At 45.8% G+C, this 23822-nt stretch overlaps 1 protein-coding gene across 1 annotated transcript in view; it reads right to left on the reverse strand.

Moving 5' to 3' along the window:
• Nucleotides 1–23822, reverse strand: part of arhgap27 (Rho GTPase activating protein 27) — a gene marked incomplete at both ends in the record, with an annotated part of 32290 nt that continues 8468 nt past the window's right edge. Inside the window, 16 exons of the mRNA XM_080835156.1 lie at nucleotides 1–178; nucleotides 1287–1392; nucleotides 3008–3136; nucleotides 3487–3564; nucleotides 3936–4034; nucleotides 4684–4809; nucleotides 5155–5281; nucleotides 5629–5727; nucleotides 5854–5955; nucleotides 6667–6754; nucleotides 7086–7153; nucleotides 8074–8142; nucleotides 8590–8691; nucleotides 9663–9743; nucleotides 10056–10340; nucleotides 11109–11669. Coding sequence (XP_080691282.1) covers nucleotides 1–178; nucleotides 1287–1392; nucleotides 3008–3136; nucleotides 3487–3564; nucleotides 3936–4034; nucleotides 4684–4809; nucleotides 5155–5281; nucleotides 5629–5727; nucleotides 5854–5955; nucleotides 6667–6754; nucleotides 7086–7153; nucleotides 8074–8142; nucleotides 8590–8691; nucleotides 9663–9743; nucleotides 10056–10340; nucleotides 11109–11669 — 2298 coding nt within the window. The remainder of the gene's footprint in view (nucleotides 179–1286; nucleotides 1393–3007; nucleotides 3137–3486; nucleotides 3565–3935; nucleotides 4035–4683; nucleotides 4810–5154; nucleotides 5282–5628; nucleotides 5728–5853; nucleotides 5956–6666; nucleotides 6755–7085; nucleotides 7154–8073; nucleotides 8143–8589; nucleotides 8692–9662; nucleotides 9744–10055; nucleotides 10341–11108; nucleotides 11670–23822) is intronic.

Here is a 23822-nt window from a genome sequence, read left to right on the forward strand (position 1 = left end):
TCATCCTGAGTAGAACATGTTGTCAAACTCGTTGAGGATGAACTCGACGATCTGGTTCTGAAAGATCATGAACATGGTGATGTTGGCTGACTCCGTCTCTGGCTTGAGAAGCGTGGGCCCGAACACGATGGCCACGTTCTGCACCGTCATCCGGTTCTCCTCACCATGCTCAATCACCCTGAGGGAGAGAGGGATAGAGAAAGAGAGAGAGGGAGAGGGAAACAGAAAGAATAAACATTAAGTAAAACAATTTAAAGATCACAGGGAGAGACAGCGACAAGAAATGAAAAGAAACAGAAAGAAAAAAGAAAAAAACAAAGATGAGAGGCAAGAAGATGACAAGAGAGTAAAGAAAGATCAAGCGAGATAGAGAAAGAGAGGGAGATACACAGATTACATGCTGGTAGCTAGGTTATAGTCAGAGGTGTTGTTAATAACAGCATGGTTATAGTCAGAGGTGTTGTTAATAACAGCATGGTTATAGTCAGAGGTGTTGTTAATAACAGCATGGTTATAGTCAGAGGTGTTGTAATAACAGCATGGTTATAGTCAGAGGTGTTGTTAATAACAGCATGGTTATAGTCAGAGGTGTTGTTAATAACAGCATGGTTATAGTCAGAGGTGTTGTTAATAACAGCATGGTTATAGTCAGAGGTGTTGTTAATAACAGCATGGTTATAGTCAGAGGTGTTGTAATAACAGCATGGTTATAGTCAGAGGTGTTGTTAATAACAGCATGGTTATAGTCAGAGGTGTTGTAATAACAGCATGGTTATAGTCAGAGGTGTTGTAATAACAGCATGGTTATAGTCAGAGGTGTTGTAATATAACACAATGGTTATGGTCAGAGATGTTGTAATATAACAGCATGGTTATAGTCAGAGGTGTTGTTAATAACAGCATGGTTATAGTCAGAGGTGTTGTTAATAACAGCATGGTTATAGTCAGAGGTGATTTAATAACAGCATGGTTATAGTCAGAGGTGTTGTAATAACAGCATGGTTATAGTCAGAGGTGTTGTAATAACAGCATGGTTATAGTCAGAGGTGTTGTAATAACAGCATGGTTATAGTCAGAGGTGTTGTAATATAACACAATGGTTATGGTCAGAGATGTTGTAATATAACACAATGGTTATGGTCAGAGATGTTGTAATATAACACAATGGTTATAGACAGAGGTGTGGTTAATAACAGCATGGTTATAGTCAGCGGTGTTGTTAATAACACAATGGTTATGGTCATCGGTTTGTTAATAACACAATGGTTATGGTCAGAGGCGCATACCTGCGTAGGTGCCTGAAAAGCATCTCCATGGTGTCGTGGTTGGTAGGGGGGAGGGACTTGACCAGCTCACACATGTACGACACTTTATCGTGGTAGTCTTGGATCTCTGCAGAAAACATGAGCGAAAAACATGGAGGACATCAACCCAGTGGCCAAGGTATCAGATACACGTGTGTTTTCCTCACTGACTTTCATGTGTTCATATCCTTTAAAAAACAAACCCAGGGGAGAAAACACACAGACTAGGAGAACAAACACACACACTGGGAGAAAACACACACACACAGGGAGAAAACACACACACACACACACACACAGGGAGTGAACACACACACAGGGAGAAAACATGGAGGACATGACCTCACTACCTCAGTTATTAGTTATACATGTCTGTTCCTCTCTTTCTTCCACTGTATGTGTATGTGTAAGTATTTTAGCCACAAAAGACACCAAAACAATGTCTCTAACCCCTCTCTCTAATCAGACTAACCTTAGTGGAAGTGTGAAAGTAATCAAGACATTGATTTTTTTAAATCACAGATGGTATGTTTCACACTGCTAACAGTGTTAACGTTATTCCAGTGTCCAAACTAAAATGACCAAAGGGACCTGGTGTATTTTTTGGGTAACCAATGCGGCGCAACAACATCATGCACAGAGTCTCAAGAGGAATCACACCTGTATATATGACTGGGAGATGAGTCAAAGTCAAAGTCGTTTATTGTTGTCACACAGCACGACACACAACAACACACACGTGAATTAGGCGGCGACACAGGACACACACACACACGCATGCCGAAGAGGTAGCCGGTGAAATTTGTCGTCTGCTTTTAACCCATCCTGAGCTGTCCTTCCTCGAGGGCAGCCAGGAGCAGTGGGCACCTACAGAGGCCTAAGACGTGTGACTGCTTGCTAACAGTAAGATCCCACTGAACCCACACACACACACACACACACACACACACACACACACACACACACACAAACACACACACAGACACACACAAAAACAAACACACACACACACACACACAAACACACACACACAAAACACAGAGACACACACACACACGCACACGCACACGCACACACACACACACACACACACACACACACAAACAAACAAACACAAACACAGAGACACACATACAGACACACACAGACACCCTCACACACACACACACACACACACACACACACACACACACACACACACACACACACACACACACACACACACACACACACACACACACTCACACACACACCTGAGACGTGTGACTGCTTGCTAACAGTTAGATCCCACGGAACTGTGATTCAGGAGAGAGTCATGTCTGGTGACTGGGTGTGGGTGTGGGTGAGGTGGTATGCACTCTCGGACACACCCTGTGTTAAGAGGAGACAAATCTATGCCCATGAAAAGTGACTCTACCTAGAATTGAGTAGTGTTGCACTGGGTCAGAAAGCTACGAAGACCCCACACGCCTACTACCAGAAGGGCCAAGATTTACATGATCAAGGTTTTATATCAAGGTTATATTTATGGTGCAGAAAGTGTTATATCAATAGTCCCCCACACACACACACCAACAGACACACACGGACACGGACACGGACACGGACACACACACGCACACACAAACACACACACACACACACACACACACACACACACACACACACAGAACAGAAGCTAAGGTTATATCCACTCCACTCACTGATGCCCGCGATGAAGTTGTTGAAGTGGCTGAAGGGGAAGAGTGGCTCCTGCAGCTCCCTGAAGAAGAGCTTGAGGGAGCCCGTGATCACATGGATGTCCCAGGGGCCATCCTCAATGTTTATGTCCTCTGGCAATGACAACAACACAACATGGTCAGAGATGCTCTCATATAACAGCATGGTTATGGTCAGAGGAGTTCCTTAATAACAGCTAGGTTATGGTCAGATGTGTTGTTTATAACAGCTAAGTTATGTATGTCCGAGTGGCCCTCCTTTGCCAATGACAACACCACAACGTTCAGATTCCACATCCATTCAGCCTCCTTAGCAGCCTTGTGAAGGAACGACCTCAGCATATCCAAGGTCATGGTCAAGGTCAATGGGTGATGGTTTCAAAGTCACAGGCTCTGACTCTATGCTAAGCCCTGAATACATGCCCTGGTGTTCTCCCCGTCATGCCAACGTGAGGTGGCATTACCGTGGTCTGCTTTGCAGCGCAGTTTCTGGATGGTGGCCAAGTTACCGCTGACCCTGTAGATGCCATCGATCCCCAAACCTGTTCAGAACACACCATAGAATAGGAGTCATTTACCAAACTACTCACCAAACCTCAAGAGTTACCAACTGGTGCCAAATCAGTAATACAACATTCAAATCCAGTGATCAGTACCTTCACAGGACTGTTAAAATAATGGCAAAGGAGAGTAAGAGGAAGCTGCCATGTATATTGTTTTTTTGTGTTTTTGTGTGTGTGTGTGTGTGTGTGTGTGTGTGTGTGTGTGTGTGTGTGTGTGTGTGTGTGTGTGTGTGTGTGTGTGTGTGTGTGTGTGTGTGTTTAAGCGTTTGTGGCTGAGGGTATTGGTGTGTGTGTGTGTGTGTGTGTGTGTGTGTGTGTGTCAGTGTTTAGGCTGTGTTTGGGTGTTTGACCTCTAGACTCCACGGTTCGTATGCACTTCTCCACGAAGCTGGGCACGGTGCGGTGCTCCTGAGCGCACAGGTTAGCCAGGTGGCAGCCAAACACATTCTCTGGAGGATAACGGGGCAAAAAGTGGGTCAAACTCCAGGTCAACACCAGCTTCTGTGAGGCAAGTGTGGGAGTCAGCACTGATGAGAGGTCGCTTGACAATCACAATACAATAATAATCAGACAAAACAAACAATAGCAAAACAACAGCTGACTCTTCAACACATATGTCTCCGCTCCTCTGACAGAGAGGTGCGCCCAACTCTTATTTACCCCTTCTAAAGCCCTTCTCCTTCAGTGTAGCCCTTATGAAGCCCTTCTCCTTCAGTGTAGCCCTTATGAAGCCCTTCTCCTTAATACCCACTCCTTATGTAGCCCTTATGTAGCCCTTCTCCTTGACACCAACCCCTTATGAAGCCCTTATGTAGCCCTTCTCCTTGACACCAACCCCTTATGTAGCCCTTCTCCTTAATACCCACCCCTTATGTAGCCCTCCTGTAGCCCTAATGAAGCCCTTCTCCTTGACACCAACCCCTTATGCAGCCCTTCTCCTAGATACCCACTCCTTATGTAGCCCTCCTGTAGCCCTTATGTAGCCCTTATGTATCCCTCCTGTAAACCTTCTCCTTGACACCAACCCCTTATGTAGCCCTTCTCCTAGATAACCACTCCTTATGTAGCCCTCCTGTAGCCCTTCTGCTTGACACCCACCTCTTATGTAGCCCTTCTCCTTGACTGACTGTAGTGTGGGCCTCTTCAGCAGGAACTTAAGGAGTTTGGTGCGCACTTTCTTCTGATCCGCCTCTGAGGCAGAGCTTGTGATGCTCTGCTTGGGCGCTGGAAGAGACCAGAAAAAATAAACATCAGCCTCAGAAAGAAACACCCCTCACCCGAGACAGACACAAAGACAGAAGAAGAGACTTGCTGATGCTGGTTCTCAGACAGTCACGGTAGTGGTGATATGTGTGTGTGTGTGTGTGTGTGTGTGTGTGTGTGTGTGTGTGTCTGTGTGTGTGTGAGTGTCTGTGTGTGTATGTGTGAGTGTCTTTGTGTGTGTTTGTGAGAAAGAGAGAGAGAGAGAGCACGTCCTGACATTACTGGAGCTGGTTTCCTGGAAAAGAAGGTGTTTGTTTCAGGACCTGCAATACTTCAGTGGTGTGGTAGGGGGCAGACTTCACTAACCAATGCGTTTCTTGTCCTGTCCACTCTGCGGTCGGTCATCTAAGCCTGGTACTTTCTCATACACATCATCCTCTTCCTCTGAGTGATGCTGCTGCTGCTGATGAAGATGCTGTTCCTGCTCCTGCTCCTGCGATAGAGAGGGACAGAGAGGGAGAGAGGGAGAGAGAGAGAGAGAGAGAGAGAGAGAGAGAGAGAGAGAGAGAGGGAACAGGAAGTGTTTGTTGTAGCAGCCAATGACTAAGACATTTGAGGGTTAGAGTAGTTTGGATTTATTTCCATACCAAATAAACTCTTCATTGTGTCTCATATTTCCTCTAGCTATTTTCAGTTATCATCTTCCTTTAGCTCTGTTCAAGCTCTGGCGTTAGCTTGTCATCTCAGATAGGATCTGACTGGAGATCAGATCATCTGGTCATGGCCTGCGCCACACGCGGGGCCAGACTCGTGTCGTGGATGACCTTGTGCCAGACTCACCAGTTGCCTGATGGTGTCGTAGATGACCTTGTGCCAATCGCTGATGATGCTCTCCGTGTCGTACTGGATCAGGTACTCCGAGCCGTTTTGACTTTTCAGCTACACGAGAGGAACAAAGACATGAGAGCACGAGTTGGCATTGCTACCACTGATAGCATCAAAAAGCCCCCACTCTTAGATTAGTGAAAAGACAACATGGAACTCAAGTGTCTGTGAAGGCGATACCTCGATAACATTCTTCTTGCTGGATTTCTCCTTGCCAGCTAAGCCAATCGTTGCCCCTCTGAGGTCCACGGTGAATTCCGTAAGGATCTGATTGCTCTTGTTCTGTGTGGATAGAACACTGGTTGACCATGTGTTGTGAGTGAGCATCAGCATATTTCGGCAAATGACACCAAACGCTTCAAAGCGTACGCTAATGGCCTGACAGCCATGGGCTACCCCATTCAAACAGAGTAATTGTTAGAGAGCAATTGTTTCTAGAGTCTATAGACATTGAATCGTAAATTTGACATTTAAATCTTTCAAAGCCGGGTGTCCAGAAAGGTTACTGTTTTCCCACAGGAAGAGGTGTTGGTGCCATTTTAGTCTGGAGAGCTTTGGCAGTGTTTGAGATTGACTTGGACTCGTATCCCTTATCTCAGTCTGGCCCCAGGCAAACGTCTTGACTAAACTCTGGTCCCTCACACAGAAGAGAACGATGAATCTAATATCAACCTTACAGTTGCACCCTCAATTGCTCGTGCTGAGATATTCTAATTCCTGAAGCATGGTGACGCATTTGACTTCACTTGAACCCTCTAATGATAGCTCTCAGACCAGTACAGGCCTTAACACCACTATTGTGCAAATGAACTATCAAAGCAGCCATGATTCTGAGAGCTGTCATACCACAGGACAATGTACGTCAAGCTTATAGATAGGATATGGCTTCTACCATTTCATGGTTCTAAAAGCATTATATCAGAATTAGTAAGTTTCAAGTTAAGGTTATAGATTGTTATGTGTTGGAACATTCTGTGCTGTTGTGGTTCTTACAGAGGTGCTGCTGGGGGCAGACTTTGGGTCTTTGTGGAACGTTAGAACTCCTCCATGGAGAACCGTCCATGACTGAGCCCAGTTCTTCCTGCGAGCGTGTAGTGAGAGACAGAGAGAGAAAAAGAGAGAGAGAAGGAGAGAGAGAGAGACAGGGAGAGAGAGAGGGAGAGAGAGAGGGAGAGTGTGTGCGAGAGAGAGACGAGAGAGAGCGAGAGAGAGAGAGAAAGAGAAAGAAAGGGAGAGCGAGCGAGAGAGAGAAAGAGAGAGATAGAGACGAGAGCGACAGAGAGAGAGACAGAAAAAGAGAGCGAGCGAGAGAGAGAGAGAGAGAGAGCATAATGAGGGAACACACCACTCAACAAAACACCTTCTGGCAGGAACTACCCAAGGGAATGGTCGGCATGGGAACAATTCATTACCTGACTTTTTTGCCGTTCTCTGACACCTTTGTTTTGTTCAGGATGCCGGCTTTCTCTAAGCACGATAGCTGAGGAGAGGAAGAGAGAGAGGGAGGGGAATCAGTAACTTCACAGGCTGAGGAGAGAGGAAGAGAGAGAGGGAGATAGAGAGGGAGAGAGAGAGAGAGAGAGAGAGAGAGAGGAAGATAGAGAGGAAGAGAGAGGAAGAGAGAGATGGAGGGGAATCAGTAACTTCACAGGACTGTTGAAATAGTGGCCAAGGAGAGAAAGAGGAAGCTGCCATGGTGTGAGTGTGTGTGTGTGTGTGTGTGTGTGTGTGTGTGTGTGTGTGTGTGTGTGTGTGTGTGTGTGTGTGTGTGTGTGTGTAAGTGTTAGTAGCTTAGGACATTGGTGTGAGTTTGCATGTGTGTGTGGGTGTATGTGTGTGTGTGTGTGTGATAGTAGGTGTTAGTAGCTTAGGATATTGGTGTGAGTTTGCATCTCTGTGTGTGTGTGTAAGTGTGGTGTGATGAGAACAGTGAGGGTTAGGCAACTCTTGGAAACCTTTTAGCCAAGTTTTAGTTTAGCTCAGGGAGAGTGAGCATCCCAATAACCCCCTAGCTAGCACTTCATTCATGAAGCTAGCACTTCATTCAAACAGACAGCAACACGTGATTCCTGAAGCTAGCACTTTATTCATGAAGCTAGCACTTCATTGAAACAGACAGCAACAAGTGATTCATGGAGCTAGCACTTCATTCAAACAGACAGCAACAAGTGATTCCTGAAGCTAGTAATGGATTAGTAATCAAATGGCAAATTTAAATAGCAATGGGAGTAGTAAATCATCATTCCCTCGCAATCTGCAATAACGTTATCACATCAAGAAACGCAGATGCAGTTTAAGATTAGTCCTCTCCATTAAAAAATATTTGTGAATATAAATTCTATTTCCAAAGCAGAACGAGAACAACAAATGTGTGTGTGTGGGGGGCCTCGAGCGACTGACCTGAGAATGCATCTCAGGAGAGCTGGACAAGTCGCTGCCGTAGTCGGATAAGTTCCTACGGTGGATGGGCTGGAACTTCTGTTAGAGGAAAGGAAAAGTTAGCTAGAAGAACAAATAGATGTTGACACAGGAGATGTGTGTGGCACACACACACACACACACACACACACACACACACACACACACACACATCTCTGTATGCAGATCAGTCTGCATGTGTTCCTCATTTATGTACATAAGCTGGAGTACATAGATCTGTTTATGTACTGTGTTTATGTGTGTGTGTGTGTGTGTGTGTGTGTGTATGCGTGATAAGTGTGTACTGTATGCATGAGTGTGTGTGAGTGTGTGTGTGTGTGTGTGTGTGTGTGTGTATGTGCGAGTGAGTGTGTGTGTGTGTGTGTGAGAGTGTGTGAATGTGTGTGTGTGTGTGTGTGTGTGTGTGTGTTTGTGTGTGTGTATGTGTGTGTGAGTAAGTCTGTGTGAGTGTTAAGTGTGTACTGTTAGAACACACACCTCCTCTTGGGATGGGACAACACTGTGTCTCCAGTTTCTCAGCACTCCTTTGCCCTCAGGCTCTGTGCTGCCGTTGCCCACTCCTGTCTGGCTCTGACTCACCTAAAGAACGAGAGAGAGAGAGAGGTGGAGAGGAGGAGAGGGGGAGGAGGTGGAAAGAGAGAGAGGAGGAGAGAGGAGGGAGAGAGAGAGGAGGGAAAAGAGAGGGGGGAGAGGAGAGGGAGAGAGAGAGGAGGAGAGGATAGGTATTGCTGTTACTGATTATAGCTCTACAGTATTGCCACTTGGTGTATTTGAGATGTGGTTCACAAAATAGCAATTAGATGAAGAAAGACACAAAGAATGAAAGAAAGAAAGAAAGAAAGGAGATAAGAGAATAAGAGCGAAAGAGAGGAGGAAGGAAGTCAGGTGACTAAAACTGGGCGCCCTCAACAGAAAGGTTACATCTTTGAATCCTGGAGCTTGAGTCTTTTCATTCACCTGAAGGAGCATAGGACTAGAAGAGAGAGAGAGAGAGAGAGAGAGAGAGAGAGAGAGAGAGAGAGAGAGAGAGAGAGAGAAAGGCAGTAGGCAGCAGGATGAAAGAGAAGATAATCATTCTTCTCATCACTCTCTCTTCAGTTGTCTGTTGTTTCCAGGGAGGCTTGTAAGAAGGCAGAGTTAAAGGCCTTTGGTTTCATACTGGTACAACACACACACAAACACACACACACACTCTGGCCTTTGATTTCATACCATGTTCCATTATTACCACCACCCACAACACACAAACACACACACACACACACACACACACACACACACAGAGAGAGAAAGACTGAGGAGAGAGAGAGAGAGAGAGAGAGAGAGAGCGAGAGAGAGGAATCTCCGGTGCCACATTGAGGTCATGATGAGAGATGTGACTAACCATTCTCCTTCTTGCATGTTAGTATAAATACCAACCATTTTCAAAGAAAGGGGGAGTGTCAGGCCTGAAAAAGGCAAGGAGGAAGTGATATGTGTGTACGGCTGATTCACAGACGGCGGGGTGGATGGGTGGGTAGGGGGAGAGGATATGTTATTTCCGTGGTTACCTCTGGAAGGTCCCACTGTGAGCGAGACCCATCCCTCAGATAGTAGTACGTCCGACCTTGGTCATCCAGGGACTTTATCCACTGCAACACACACACACACACACACGGGCACATACACACACACACACACACACACACACACGGGCACACAAACACACAGGCACACGGGCACACGGGCACATGCACACACACACACACAGGCACATCACACACACACGGCACAAATGGTCAAAACGAAGCATGCTCAGTTCCTCTGCGTGTGTGTGATTGCGTGCATGCATGTGTGTGTGTGCGATATATGCGTGCCTGCTTTATTACACTGACATTGTGTGTGTGTGTGTGTGTGTGTGTGTGCGTGTGTGTGTGTGTGTGTGTGTGTGTGTGTGTGATCACCTGCTCCTTGCTGTGGTCGCTGGTGAAGACCCAGGCTCCGTCGGGGTCGACGTGGAGGGTCCACCCAGCAGGGGTGCTTCGGTCCAGGGAGGCGCGGGGGATCACGGCCCTCTTCATGCCCAGGTGGGCCAGTGTGTACTCAGAGGCAGCGGGGACGGAGACGGGAAGGGGCTGGGCGAGGCCTGGGGTGTGTGTGCGACTGTGTGTGCCCCCCGATGGCTCGTCCTCGTCCACACACACCGTATACTCATCCTCCGCAGGGTAGTCCTCCTCAGGGAGAGGGGGCTGAGGGTGTGTGTCAGTGAGTGTGTGAATGAGAGGGATAGAGAGAGGGAGAGGGAGAGAGAGAGTTTGTGTGTGTGTATGTGAGAGAGAGTTTGTGTGTGTGTGAAAGAGAGAGAGATAGAGAAAGAGAGTGTGTTTGTGGGTGTGTGAGATAGAGGGTGTGTGCGTGTGTATGGGGGGGGGGGGGGGTGTATGGGACAGAGTATGGGGACAAAACCACAATAGAGGGAAAAAGGAAAGTGAACTTTTTAGATTAACACAGAAAATTCCATTTCAGAATGGATTTTTGACTTCTGACCACATTAGAAAAAAAAGTGACACTGACATTCTTAACTGACATTTTTAACACTGACATACTATTCCATTTTAAACCACACTGAGAACAGGATGGTTCTCTCCCAGGGTTGATAAAAGTTCCCACCATCACAGCCCACTAGAGCTAAAACACACACACCTTCTCTAACACACAGTTCATTATTACTAATGACATTAGTCTCAAACACATTGCATAAGGGTAATAGCAACTTCAATCGTTGTTTCCATTCCGACATCTGACTTGATTAATGTGTTGCTTCCTTTCCTTGACTAAAAAGAGGAGTACCTATGTTTCTATTTATTTATTTTGAAATGTAGTTTTTTTTTATTTCTATCCACGATTTTGGGATTTTGTAATACTAATAATCATTTCCCGGATCAGACCACCCATTTCACCCCCCCCCTTACCCCTCTGTTGTCCCTAATCAGACCTCTCCCCCCCCCCACCCTCACCGCTCTGTCATCCGGGGGCTGATGTGTTTTGGGCGAGGCGTGTGGGTGCATCCCGTCGGGCGGGTCCCAGGACGTCTCTTCGGAAGCGTGGTTGTAGTAATAGGGCCTCCCGCTGGCCTCGTCCACCACACGCTCCCAGTCGGACGCACGCCACCCGGGGGGGCTGGCTGCCAGCGGGGGGATGGGTGCCGGCCCCGCGGGGGGCGTGGAGGGGGACAGGGAGTGGGGCGAGCGCGGGGAGGCCAGGGGGTCCTGGAGGTCCATGGCTGGGGGGCGGTCCCAGGTAGTCTGGCCCGAGGCCGCGTGGTAGAAGTACTCCTGACCGCTCTCCTCGTCAACGTGCACCTCCCATCCCTCGGAGTCAGGCTCAGCAGGAGGGGTGTCGCGCACAAGGTCGTAGTCAAGGTCGGGGGACGGGGAAAGGGAGGAGGAGGAGGGGGGGGAGGACGGCTCGAGGGGAGGCGAAGCGGCGAACGGCTCGGAGTAGTCAAATGGCGGCTCTGTGGGCTTCCGGCGGAAGGCGGGCAAGTTCACGTACACCGGATTGCCATCCTCCTCGACCTGACAAGCACACAAAGAGGTCAAAGGTCAGACAAAGAGGTCAGTTTATCACCAGCTATTATACTGCATGTCATCAGCTTTAAAACTGTACTCTGCACAATGACAATAATGTCTGATCCAATCTAACATACCCCAAAAGGTCACAGAGATTGCATTTGATTCATATATTGATTATCAGCTGTCAAGTTCAGATCGAACACACCAAAGCAGAACGTGTGTGTGTGTGAGGGAGGTGTCTTTGTGTTTATGTGAGCATCTGAGACTGTACTGCATAAATGTTGGTATCTGTAAACGGCTGTGAGAATGTTGGCTTTAGGCGATCTCCTGTTCTCACACAGGCACACACACACACACACACACACACACACACACACACACACACACACACACACACACACACACACACACACACACACACACACACACACACAAAACCAACATCCATTTAAAACAGGCAAACACAACATGACCATTATAGGGATCCCCCCCCCCATAACACATAAACACAAAACAAGCTCATATCAACTGTTTGTTCCACAAAACCAATACCACACTAAAAGCATACTAATACACTCATGCTGTACCTCACAGGCAGACAGTGTGTCCCACTGCACAACAGACAGCACACACAATACCCAAAGCACACATGCACACACACACACACACACACACACACACACACACACACAGGAATACGGAAAAAGCAGAAACTAAACTGGCAGCCTTTTAAGCTGCACTGCATGAACAGACATACACCTACACATGCACACACACACACACACACACACACACACACACACACACACACACACACACACACACACTCTACTGGAAAACGGAAAAAGCAGAAACTAAACTGACACCTTTTAACTTCAACTGACTCTCAGTGGGAAGAAATCAAACTTCCTTACACACACCCACACACACACACACACACACACACACACACACACACACACACCGCTGTGTGTTTCAGGTCCACTGTCACTCAAACCTAACCGCACGCCCTGACAAAGGCCTCCAAACCCCACCACACACCTGCCTCACAGCAGTACTGACAAGACCGGGCCATTAGAGAACTGGACGGAGGCTAAAAATAACTTGTTTTTAAATAACTCCTTCAGACTGATTATACCATTACAGCCACAACAGTCATGACACCTATGTCCTTGAGAATGAGCACACAGACACACACACACACACACACACACAATGAATCAATCAATACACTGATCACATTCACACAAAGAGTACACATGCATGCATGCCAACAGAAAAAGACAACATTTGTATTGAGTACTGTATAAGTATTAAGTACTGAGCTATTTTGCCATAACTGATCTGAAAGAAACAGCCCAACAGGACACAATGCGCTGCCCACGCCTGCCCACAAACTATTACTCAGAGATGGGATGAAATGAGTCTATTCTGCAGCGTGGAGAACAATCCGTGGACAGACTGAGGATACTAGTTATGTTCTGCAGCGGGTAGAACACTCAGACTGAGGATACTAGTTATGTTCTGCAGCGGGTAGAACACTCAGACTGAGGATACTAGTTATGTTCTGCAGCGGGTAGAACACTCAGACTGAGGATACTGTTTATCATTTACATTTTGCATTTAGTCTTTAAGCAGACGCTTTTGTCCAAAGTGACGTACAAGGGAGAGAACAGTCAAGCTACGTGCAATAGAGACCTAGTGTAACAATAAATACTACTTTAAATCAGAAATAGAAATAAAGAAGTGCAGGAATGTAACTGCAGTAAGTGCAAGTTAAGCACTAGTCGAAGTGCAAGTTAGGAAGGGAGGTGCTCCCTGAAGAGTTGGGTCTGCAGCGTGTAGAACACTCAGACTGATGACACTGGTTCTGTTGTGCAGCGTGTAGAACACTGATGATACTGGTTCTGTTGTGCAGCGTGTAGAACACTGATGATACTGGTTCTGTTGTGCAGCGTGTAGAACACTCAGACTGATGATACTGGTTCTGTTGTGCAGCGTGTAGAACACTGATGATACTGGTTCTGTTGTGCAGCGTGTAGAACACTGAGGATACTGGTTCTGTTGTGCAGCGTGTAGAACACTGATGATACTGGTTCTGTTGTGCAGCGTGTAGAACACTGATGATACTGGTTCTGTTGTGCAGCGTGTAGAACACTGATGATACTGGTTCTGTTGTGCAGCGTGTAGAACACTCAGACTGATGATACTGGTTCTGTTGTGCAGCGTGTAGAACACTAATGATACTGGTTCTGTCCTGCAGCGTGTAGAACACTGATGATACTGGTTAGAGCTCTCTTTAGAGGCAGAACAAAGAAGGGCCTCATAACATCTGATTTTCTTTCTCCAACGTATTTCCGTCAAAGTCAGCAGCATCCTGTTGAGGCTGCACAACGCGCACACACAAACATAGATGTTTTGCTTTTGTCATCTTTTCGAGAAAGTGTAAACTTCCCTCTGCCTACTCATTACCAAAACAAAACGTTCATTCTTTCTTCCTCTCATTCTCACACACACACCCTCTCTCTCTCTCTCTCTCTCTCTCTCTCTCTCTCTCTCTCTCTCATTCACTGTCTCTCAAACAAATCACACAAACACACACACACAAACACTTTCCATCATGGTCTATGCAAACCGTGTGACCCCCCCCCCCCCCCCCGGGCATCACATCAGACCCCCCCCATGTCTGGTCTTTCATGATCTTTACATCACTGCTCAATCACCTCCTCTGACTGGAACCTAATCATAGGCTGTCTAAACGCCCGAGGCTGCCAATCAATCCAGACATGGGGCCAGTGACCGGAAAGCCAAACAGAGGATAGAAATTAGGTAAAATGAGACAACTGGGAGCTTCCCAGCCGTACTTCTCACAGGAGGGGGACAGGGTAACTCTATTACCGGGTGTAAGATGTTTTTGAAATAGAACAACGCACACACACAGACACACACACACACACACACACACACACACACACACACACACACACACACACACACACACCAGCTCTCATCGATTCAGTCCATTTAGACACAAAACTCATGACAGAGAAGCGGCCAACAGGAAACAGACAGTCAATGACCTTTGTGTTCTTTCTCTAAAATAGTGTTAGGCTACTTTCAGCAACACCACCCATTCCACAGACACATGGCAGTGTATTACAGCACACACACACTTACACACAAATACCCTCACATACACACTTTGCACAGTGTCCTGTTCAGAATTCTTCATTTAACTGAAACTTCTCAACCGGAAGAGGTGAGCATTACCATCACTCCAGCTACATCTGCTGTCACTATAAAACACACACACACACACACACACACACACACACACATATAAACACACACACACACATACAAACACACACACACACACACACACACACACACATAAATATACACGCACACAAACACACTCCATACATGTCCTTCTTGTTGAATTTTCCAATTCTGTGTTACACAGCATAAAGGTTAAGGAATCATAAGTCATGAGAAGTAAACTGTCCGACAGTCGATAATGACACAAAGCTACTCAGAATGGCACGCAATATGCTATCAAACCAAATACAACACATCCTTAAAACAGTAATAGGGTCCTCACAAAGTGTCAAATGTTTTTGTTGTAACTACGTACAAGGCTCAAAGTTATATAAACACTCTCTGAATGTTTCAGTGGAAACAGTCTATACAGACCATCTCCGTGGGCAACTCACAACAGACTCAACATTACAGAACAGTTAAGTCATAGAGCGTCCGCGTCCGCTTCCTTTCTGGTGAACGGCGAGGGAGAACTTACCGGAACCCTGGCGCGGGTCCGTATGGCCTGCCCCTGGCCCTTCTGGTTGATTTGGGAGTAGAAATCCACCATGGTTCTGCTTTAATGCAGCAGAACGGCCCGGAACACTAGCCAACATGCCCCAGCGCGACTCTGACGACTGACCCTAGGTGACAGGGCACCATGCTCCGTGAACACACAAGCATACACACACTCACACACTCACACACTCACACACACACGCATGCACGCTTACTCACTCAATCATTCGGTAAGAGACACAGAGACATATCCACAGAAGACACACCCAACGTGCAATCACCCACCCACACTGATGCACACACAGAAACACTCACACAGAAACACACACACACACACACACACACCAACACAAACACTCTGCTCTGTGTTTTGCTGTGCTGTTACTAATGATAGGCTGCCTGCATTCACATGAGCAGAGCTCACTCCTCTGTCTGACTGAGCGAGGGAGGGGCCTGGGAGGGGAGGGGAGAGAGAGAAAGAGAGAGAGAGATAAAAACAGAGTGATAAAGAGAAAGAACGACGTAGAGAGAGAGAAAAAGAAAGAGGAGAGTGTGTTTGAGAGAGTTAGGTTCGAGAAGGGGGGATACAGCAGATAAACTAAGATTGAGGTAAATAAAAGATAGAGAGAAAAATTAGGAAGAACGGTAAAAGGGGTGAGGAATTGGGGAGGGGAGGATAGGTTGTTTCACTGACTTCCTGCCCACTGCTAAGAGGAAGTGTTGATATGGCAACAGACCTTTGAGTGAGTGCATGCCTTTTACTCGAGTGGTGAATTAGATTAATTGGCCAGAAGACCAAGGAAGAAGTAAGAGGAGAGAGAGAGAGAGAGAGAGAGAGAGAGAGAGAGAGAGAGATAGAGAGAGAGATAGAGAGAGAGAGAGAGAGAGAGAGAGAGAGAGAGAGAGAGAGATAGAGAGAGAGAGAGAGAGAGAGAGAGTGAGTGAGTGAGAGAGAGAGAGAGAGTGAGAGAGAGAGTGAGAGAGAGAGAGAGAGAGAGAGAGAGAGAGTTGGCTGCTCAACAGTTGACTACATTATCACAGATTTGGACCTATTCACTTTCAAAGCACTCACGGTCAAACCACTAACACCTCTGTCTGATCACAGCCAAATTACAGTGTATCTTAAAATCAGTGAAAATACCAACACACACACAAAGCCCTGCCTGCTGTATAGCACTAGAGTAACCTACAGATGGGCCCATAACAGCAAAGAGGAGTACCTGAAAGCCTTTTGTCAACCTAAAGCAGGTTCTCAAATAGAAACATTTTTAGCTAATACTTACCTGCTTAGTAAAGATGGTGTAAACCATGCAGCCGAGGATCTAAACAACATTTTCCACTACCTGGCAACCATTTCTAACCTTAAAACTACCCCGAAAAACAATAGGAATAAACAAGACAATGAAAAATGGTTTGATCAGGATTGTAAAATCGTGAGGAAAAATCTTAGGCTTCTGTCAAATAAAAAACACAGACAACCTGATGATCCTGGTTTACGCATTAGTTATTATGAAGAGCTTAAGCAATACAAAAACACAATCAGGAAGAAGAGGGAACAGTTCACCAGAAATCAATTAGAAACAATTGAAGAATCTCTAAATTCTAATAATTTCTGGAATAACTGGAATGCACTCAACAAAAAGCAACATGAGGAACTTGCCATCAAAAATGGAGGAGTATGGGAGAGGCATTTTGAAAATCTCTATGGAAAACATAGCATGAACCCAGAACAAACCAAAATTGATCAAAAAAGGATTGATATGGAAAAAACAATAAATAAATATCAAAACCAATTAGACTACCCAATAACAAAAAATGAACTAACAGAAAAACTCCAAAGCCTGAAGTCAAGAAAGGCAAGCGGGCCGGATGGCGTCCTTAATGAAATGCTTAAAAATGCAAGCCACAACCTTTGTTTGGCTATTCAAAAACTGTTCAATTTGGTAATGAGTGTTGGATACTTCCCTGATATCTGGAACGAAGGACTCATTACACCCCTTTTCAAAAGTGGAGATAAATAATTACCGGGGCATCTGCGTTAATAGTAATCTGGGGAAGTTATTTTGTAAAATTTTAAACAATAGAATAATAAACTTCCTTATTGAGCATGATGCCCTGAGTAAAAGTCAAATAGGTTTCCTACCAAAGAATAGAACATCTGATCATATGTTCACCCTACACACCTTAATAGATAAATATGTAAACGAAAAAAAAGCTAAAATATTTGCTTGCTTTGTAGATTTTCAGAAGGCCTTTGACTCTATATGGCATGAAGGCCTATTCTGTAAACTGATTGAAACAGGTGTAGGGGGGAAAACATACAACATTATAAAAACAATGTACGCAAATAACAAATGTGAAATTGAAATAGGAAACAAACAAACTAAATTCTTCACTCAAGAACGGGGTGTGAGACAGGGCTGCCCTCCATCACCGACCCTCTTCAATATATATATTAATGAATTGGCAAAAAGACTTGAGCAGTCAGCAGCTCCTGGCCTCATATTAAATGACTCTGAAATCAAATGTCTTCTCTTTGCGGACGATTTGGTTCTGCTGTCCCCAACAGAAGAGGGTCTACAGCAGAGCCTAAATGTCCTGCACAAGTTCTGTCAGACCTGGGCTCTGACTATTAACCCACAAAAAACATAAACACTAACCTTCCAGAAAAAATTCAGAAATCAGGGAAAGAAATTCACCCTTGGTACATATGAAATCGAAAATGTAAAAAGTTACACCTACCTTGGACTGAGAATGAGTTCTACTGGAAATTTCAGCTTGGCCGTGAGTGATTTGAAAGAGAAAGCAAGAAGAGCTTTCTATGCCATCAAAAAATCTATTCAATTTGACATACCCATTCGGATCTGGCTCAAAATATTCCAAACAATTATTGAACCAATCGCATTATACGGCAGTGAAGTATGGGGTCCTCCTATGCACAATGGATTTGAAAAATGGGACAAACACCCAATCGAAACCCTGCATGCAGAGTTCTGTAAAAGTATACTCAAAGTACAGAGGAACACACCCAACAATGCATGCAGGGCTGAATTGGGCCAATACCCTTTATTAATTAAAATAGAAAAAAGAGCCATCAAATTCTTTGAACACCTCAAAAGGAGCGACCCCAACTCTTATTGTTACAAAGCCCTAAAAAGCCAAATGATGAGTGCAAAAACAAGCCCCCTCATCCAGCTAGTCCTGAGACTCACATGTACTAATAGTACAAATAACCAAACTAATAGTCAGCCTCAGGACCTCGCCACCCTTTCTCAAACAATTCGGCCTAACCAAATTATCAATGCAGAAAAACTAAATTACTTATCATACTGGACTGAAACAACAAAAAGACAAAATAAACTTCAATGTTATTTGGCCCTAAACAGAGAGTATACTGTGGCAAACTACCTATTCACAGTCACTGACACCAGGCAGAGAAAAACCTTGACCAGGTACAGGCTTAGTAACCACAGTCTGGCCATCGAAAAGGGCAGACACAGGCAAACCTGGCTGCCCAGAGAGGACAGGCTGTGTACCAACTGCACCCAAGGTGTAATTGAAACAGAGCTTCACTTCCTGGCAGAATGCTGCAAATGGAAAGACATAAGGGACCAATTCTTTCCTAAATTCAGAGCCATGCACCCAGACCCTCAGAACCTTGACCCAGGTCTGAGGGTGTTATTGGGAGAGGAAGAGAGGAGCACAAGAGTGGCAGCAAAATATATAGATGCTTGCCATAGAAAAAGAGAAGAGTCACTTCATCAGTAAACCACACACACGGATACATTCCCCCACACACACTTACATGCACTCACATCCACACCACCACACATGCATGAACACACACGAACGCATGCACACATGCACACATGCACACACACACACTGCCGTTACAAAATTATGTTTTATTTTTCTACTTGTTCTATTATATTATTATATGTATTACAAGAATGCTTTGGTAATGCAAATTGTGTTTTTTTTGTCATGCCAATAAAGCTGAATTGAAATTGAAAAAATTGAAAATTGAGAGAGAGAGTGAGAGAGAGAGAGAGAGAGAGAGAGAGAGAGAGAGAGAGAGAGAAAGCAGGAGAGACTGAGAGGGAAAGAGAGAGAGAGAGTAAAAGAGGTTTAACACTCCTTTATAAGAACATTGTCTTACTTTCTCACATGATTACACCAGCAAAACCCCATATCCCACAAAGCCTACATTCCTACACACAATATAATGTATACTCTATATCTATGGGTCTAATGTGTAGAGAGAGAGAGAGAGAGAGGGGGGGGGGGCAGAGACAGAGAGGGAGAAAGAGAGAGACAGAGAGAGAGAGAGAGAGAATGAGGGGGCTCCCAACACTTCTAATGACACGGGGAACTGTTCCCAAAGCATTTATAGGCGATGCTTTTATGAACGACACACCATGCAAATACAGCTTGAGTGTCCTGCTCTGGAGGTAACACTCTCACTCAGGGCCTGCCTTCACCACACCTGCACAGGGGACAATCAAGCCATTAGGCATCTGAGCAGAGTGGCACACAGTGTCAATCACACACACGCTCACACACACACACACACACACACACACACACACACACACACACACACACACACACGTCACCATCCACACATCACACCAACAACAGACAGGAAAATAAGATATCCTGTGTGTGTCTATGAATGCATGTTTGTGCATCTGTGTCTGTCTGAGTGTGTATGCAGACGTTGTTTGTGTGCCTCTGTGTCTCTGTCTATATGTATGTGTGTGTGTGTGTGTGTGTGTGTGTGTGTGTGTGTGTGTGTGTGTGTGTGCGTGCGTGCGTGAACGTGTGTGTGCGTGTGTGTCTGTGTGAGACCCTGCTCAACATCTGAAGTCGTTAGCCCATATCCTGAACAGCTGTAGCTCTCTTAAAGCGCTGCATACTGCAAGACATCACAGACCTGCAGACCTGAGAGCTGCACAGATCCCATCATGCACTGAGGACCAGCAGATCTATAAACATCCTGCTGCCATGCAAAGTCCAAGAAAACAAACTAATAAACAAACAAACAAACAAAAGCTCCTGGCTCCCGGCATTTATTTGCCTTTGCGACCACACTATGCTGCTTTGACATGATGTGACTCACCGGGATGTGTTGCGAGGAAGCAGTTTTCAGGGTTTGCCACGGTGAAGAACTTTGAATATCTTGGCGGTTTATCGGTGCGAAACATTTTTATTTTCAGGCACAGTGGAGGGGCCGTGTCCGAGGCACAAAGTTCCTGGAACATTCCGGAGGTAGTTTGAGCAGGGTCTGCCCATTCATAGCGGGGGGATTTGTTAGTCAAATCCACACCGTGAGGGCCTAAGGCAACATGACCTTACAGGGGACACGGGTAACCCATGGTGACGGACGCCATTATTACATAATAATGCTGAATGTCTCTTGTGGCTATGCCATCATGGAGCAAAACCAGTGTAAAATATCACTGTAAATGGTGAATCACTTACGCGATTACACACAGGAACTGGTGCTTTATTGTGGGGTACTGGCACGGTTGCCATAGAGACACCACAGTAGTGCCAAATTGTTAAATGTTATGATAAAGCACAACCTTCAGTGTGTCGTTTACATATCAACTTAATATATAATATAACTTTAAATAACTAATATGTAATTTTATAAACTTATATAACTTTACATGTAGTCTATCACCGTTGCCTTATAGCTTTACCTCTAAAAAGTTATAACTAAGTTATGAACTCATGAGACGCCAATGACTTTAAAGATGTCACTGCAAGAGAGTTCACTGATGTGCAATGGAGAAAAACTGTTCTGATTCTTACGTAGGACGAGTGAGTTAATATGGGCAGTGATGCAGCGAGCTGTGGTTCCTTTCACCCCCCATGTGCTGTGCTTGTCTACATCCACATGTACCCCACCTGTTCACTAGCACTAGCTTATAGCCACCTGTTCACTACTAGTTTATAGCCACCTGTTCACTAGCACTAGTTAATAGCCACATGTGCCTCACCTGTTCACTAGCACTAGTTTATAGCCACCTGTTCACTAGCACTAGTTAAAAGCCACCTGTTCACTAGCACTAGTTTATAGCCACCTGTTCACTAGCACTAGTTTATAGCCACCTGTTCACTATCACTAGTTTATAGCCACCTGTTCACTAGCACTAGTTAATAGCCACCTGTTCACTAGCACTAGTTTATAGCCACATGTTCACTAGCACTAGTTTAAACCCACCTGTTCACTAGCACTAGTTAATAGCCACCTGTTCACTAGCACTAGTTTATAGCCACCTGTTCACTAGCACTAGTTTATAGCCAACTGTTCACTAGCACTAGTTTATAGCCACCTGTTCACTAGCACTAGTTTATAGCCACCTGTTCACTACTAGTTTATAGCCACCTGTTCACTAGCACTAGTTTATAGCCACCTGTACCCCACCCGTTCACTACTAGTTTATAGCCACCTGTTCACTAGCACTAGTTTAAAGCCACCTGTTCACTAGCACTAGTTTATAGCCACCTGTTCACTAGCACTAGTTTATAGCCACATGTACCTCACCTGTTCACTACTAGTTTATAGCCACCTGTTCACTTGCACTAGTTTATAGCCACCTGTTCACTAGCACTAGTTTATAGCCACCTGTTCACTAGCACTAGTTTATAGCCACCTGTTCACTAGCACTAGTTTATAGCCACCTGTTCCCTGTCACTAGTTTATAGCCACATGTAACCCACCTGTTTATAAGCACTAGATTATGAGCTGGACACTGCGCTTGTCTACAGACACATGTAACGTGTGTGTGTGTGTGTGTGTGTGTGTGTGTGTGGTAAGAGTGTGTGTGACTCCACAGCCGACTAATTCAGCAACGGCACCATCATCAATCTAAATCTGAGATGTTTAACTTCCTCCAGACCTCCACACACACACACACACACACACACACACACACACACACACACACACACACACACACACACACACACACACACACACACACACACACTGACTCATAAATAAGACTCATTCAAACTCACACACACACACAAACACAGTTTTTTTCCATCCCAGTCTCTTCTTACAGGCCCCTTTAAGAGTACTGTGCTTCTCCGAACACATGAAGTCCTCTGTCTATTCAGTAACAGAGAGGGGGAGGCTGGAAGGCCAGACACCCAGATAGACACCCAGATAGACACCCAGCCAACACCAGAGAGAGCGATGCTTCTTCTGACCAGAGGGACTGTGCAGCATCTAGAGCATAATGGAGAAAAGATGCAGTCCGCTATTTTCTATGCCCTACACAAAAAAACATGGCCAGCTTTGTGAGGGCTGAATCCATTCTCTTCTTTGGAATGGAATTAAAGGCGTGCATGTGTGTGTGTGTGTGTGTGTGTGCGTGTGCGTGTGCGTGTGTGTGTGCGTGTCCGTGTGCTTGTACGTGTGTGTGTGTGTGTGTGTGTGTGTGTGTGTGTGCGGGACTGTGTCTGTGTGTGTTTGTCTGTACGCATGTATGTGTGTGTGTGTGTGTGTGTGCATGCGTGCGTGCGTGTGTGCATGCATGGGTGTGTGTGTGTTTCTCCCTCTAATGAATAAATAAGGAAATACTCTCATTACGGTGCGAGACTAGGGCACATGCAGCTGGCCGTAGGGCTGATTGTTAAACCTCGTTAGCTGCCAGCCAATCACACAGAAGCAGTCAAAGCTGGGATCACGCCATCACACACACACACACACACACACACACACACACACACTCTCTCTCTCACACACACATACAGAGGGGCCATTGAGTGGGGCCTGGCCTCTCCTGCTGTGTTACATCACTAAGTATGGCCCGGAATCTCAGATGACCTCACAGAATGCTGAGAGAGGAATCATGGGAGTTCTCTCCACTCAGAGCCACTGGAGGGAACCCTGAAATGCCAGGAGCGCACAGGAAAGGGGACAGGGGAGGACAGATCTGGACAGGAGAGAGGAGGGGACAGGGGAGGACAGATCTGGACAGGAGAGAGGAGGGGACAGGGGAGGACAGGAGAGGATGGGAGAGAAGAGGGGACAGGGGAGGACAGGAGAGGATGGGAGGAAAGGAGAGGACAGGGGAGGACAGGAGGGGACAGACAGGGGAGAGGAAAAGAGGGGACAGGGGGGGACAGAAGGACAGGAGGGGAGATTTGAAGGACATGAGACACACTGGAGAAGACAGCATAACAGAGAAGGAGGAAGGAAGAGACATTTTCATTGACAACATTTCAAAACTTCTCCACAACTTTCCAAGGACCTTTAATAATATTCCCATGACCTTTCACCCCACCTGGCCTCATTTTGCTTCATGAAAATTAAAC

Source organism: Sprattus sprattus (genome assembly GCF_963457725.1).
Source record: "Sprattus sprattus genome assembly, chromosome: 3".
In the NCBI taxonomy this organism is placed as follows: domain Eukaryota; kingdom Metazoa; phylum Chordata; class Actinopteri; order Clupeiformes; family Clupeidae; genus Sprattus; species Sprattus sprattus.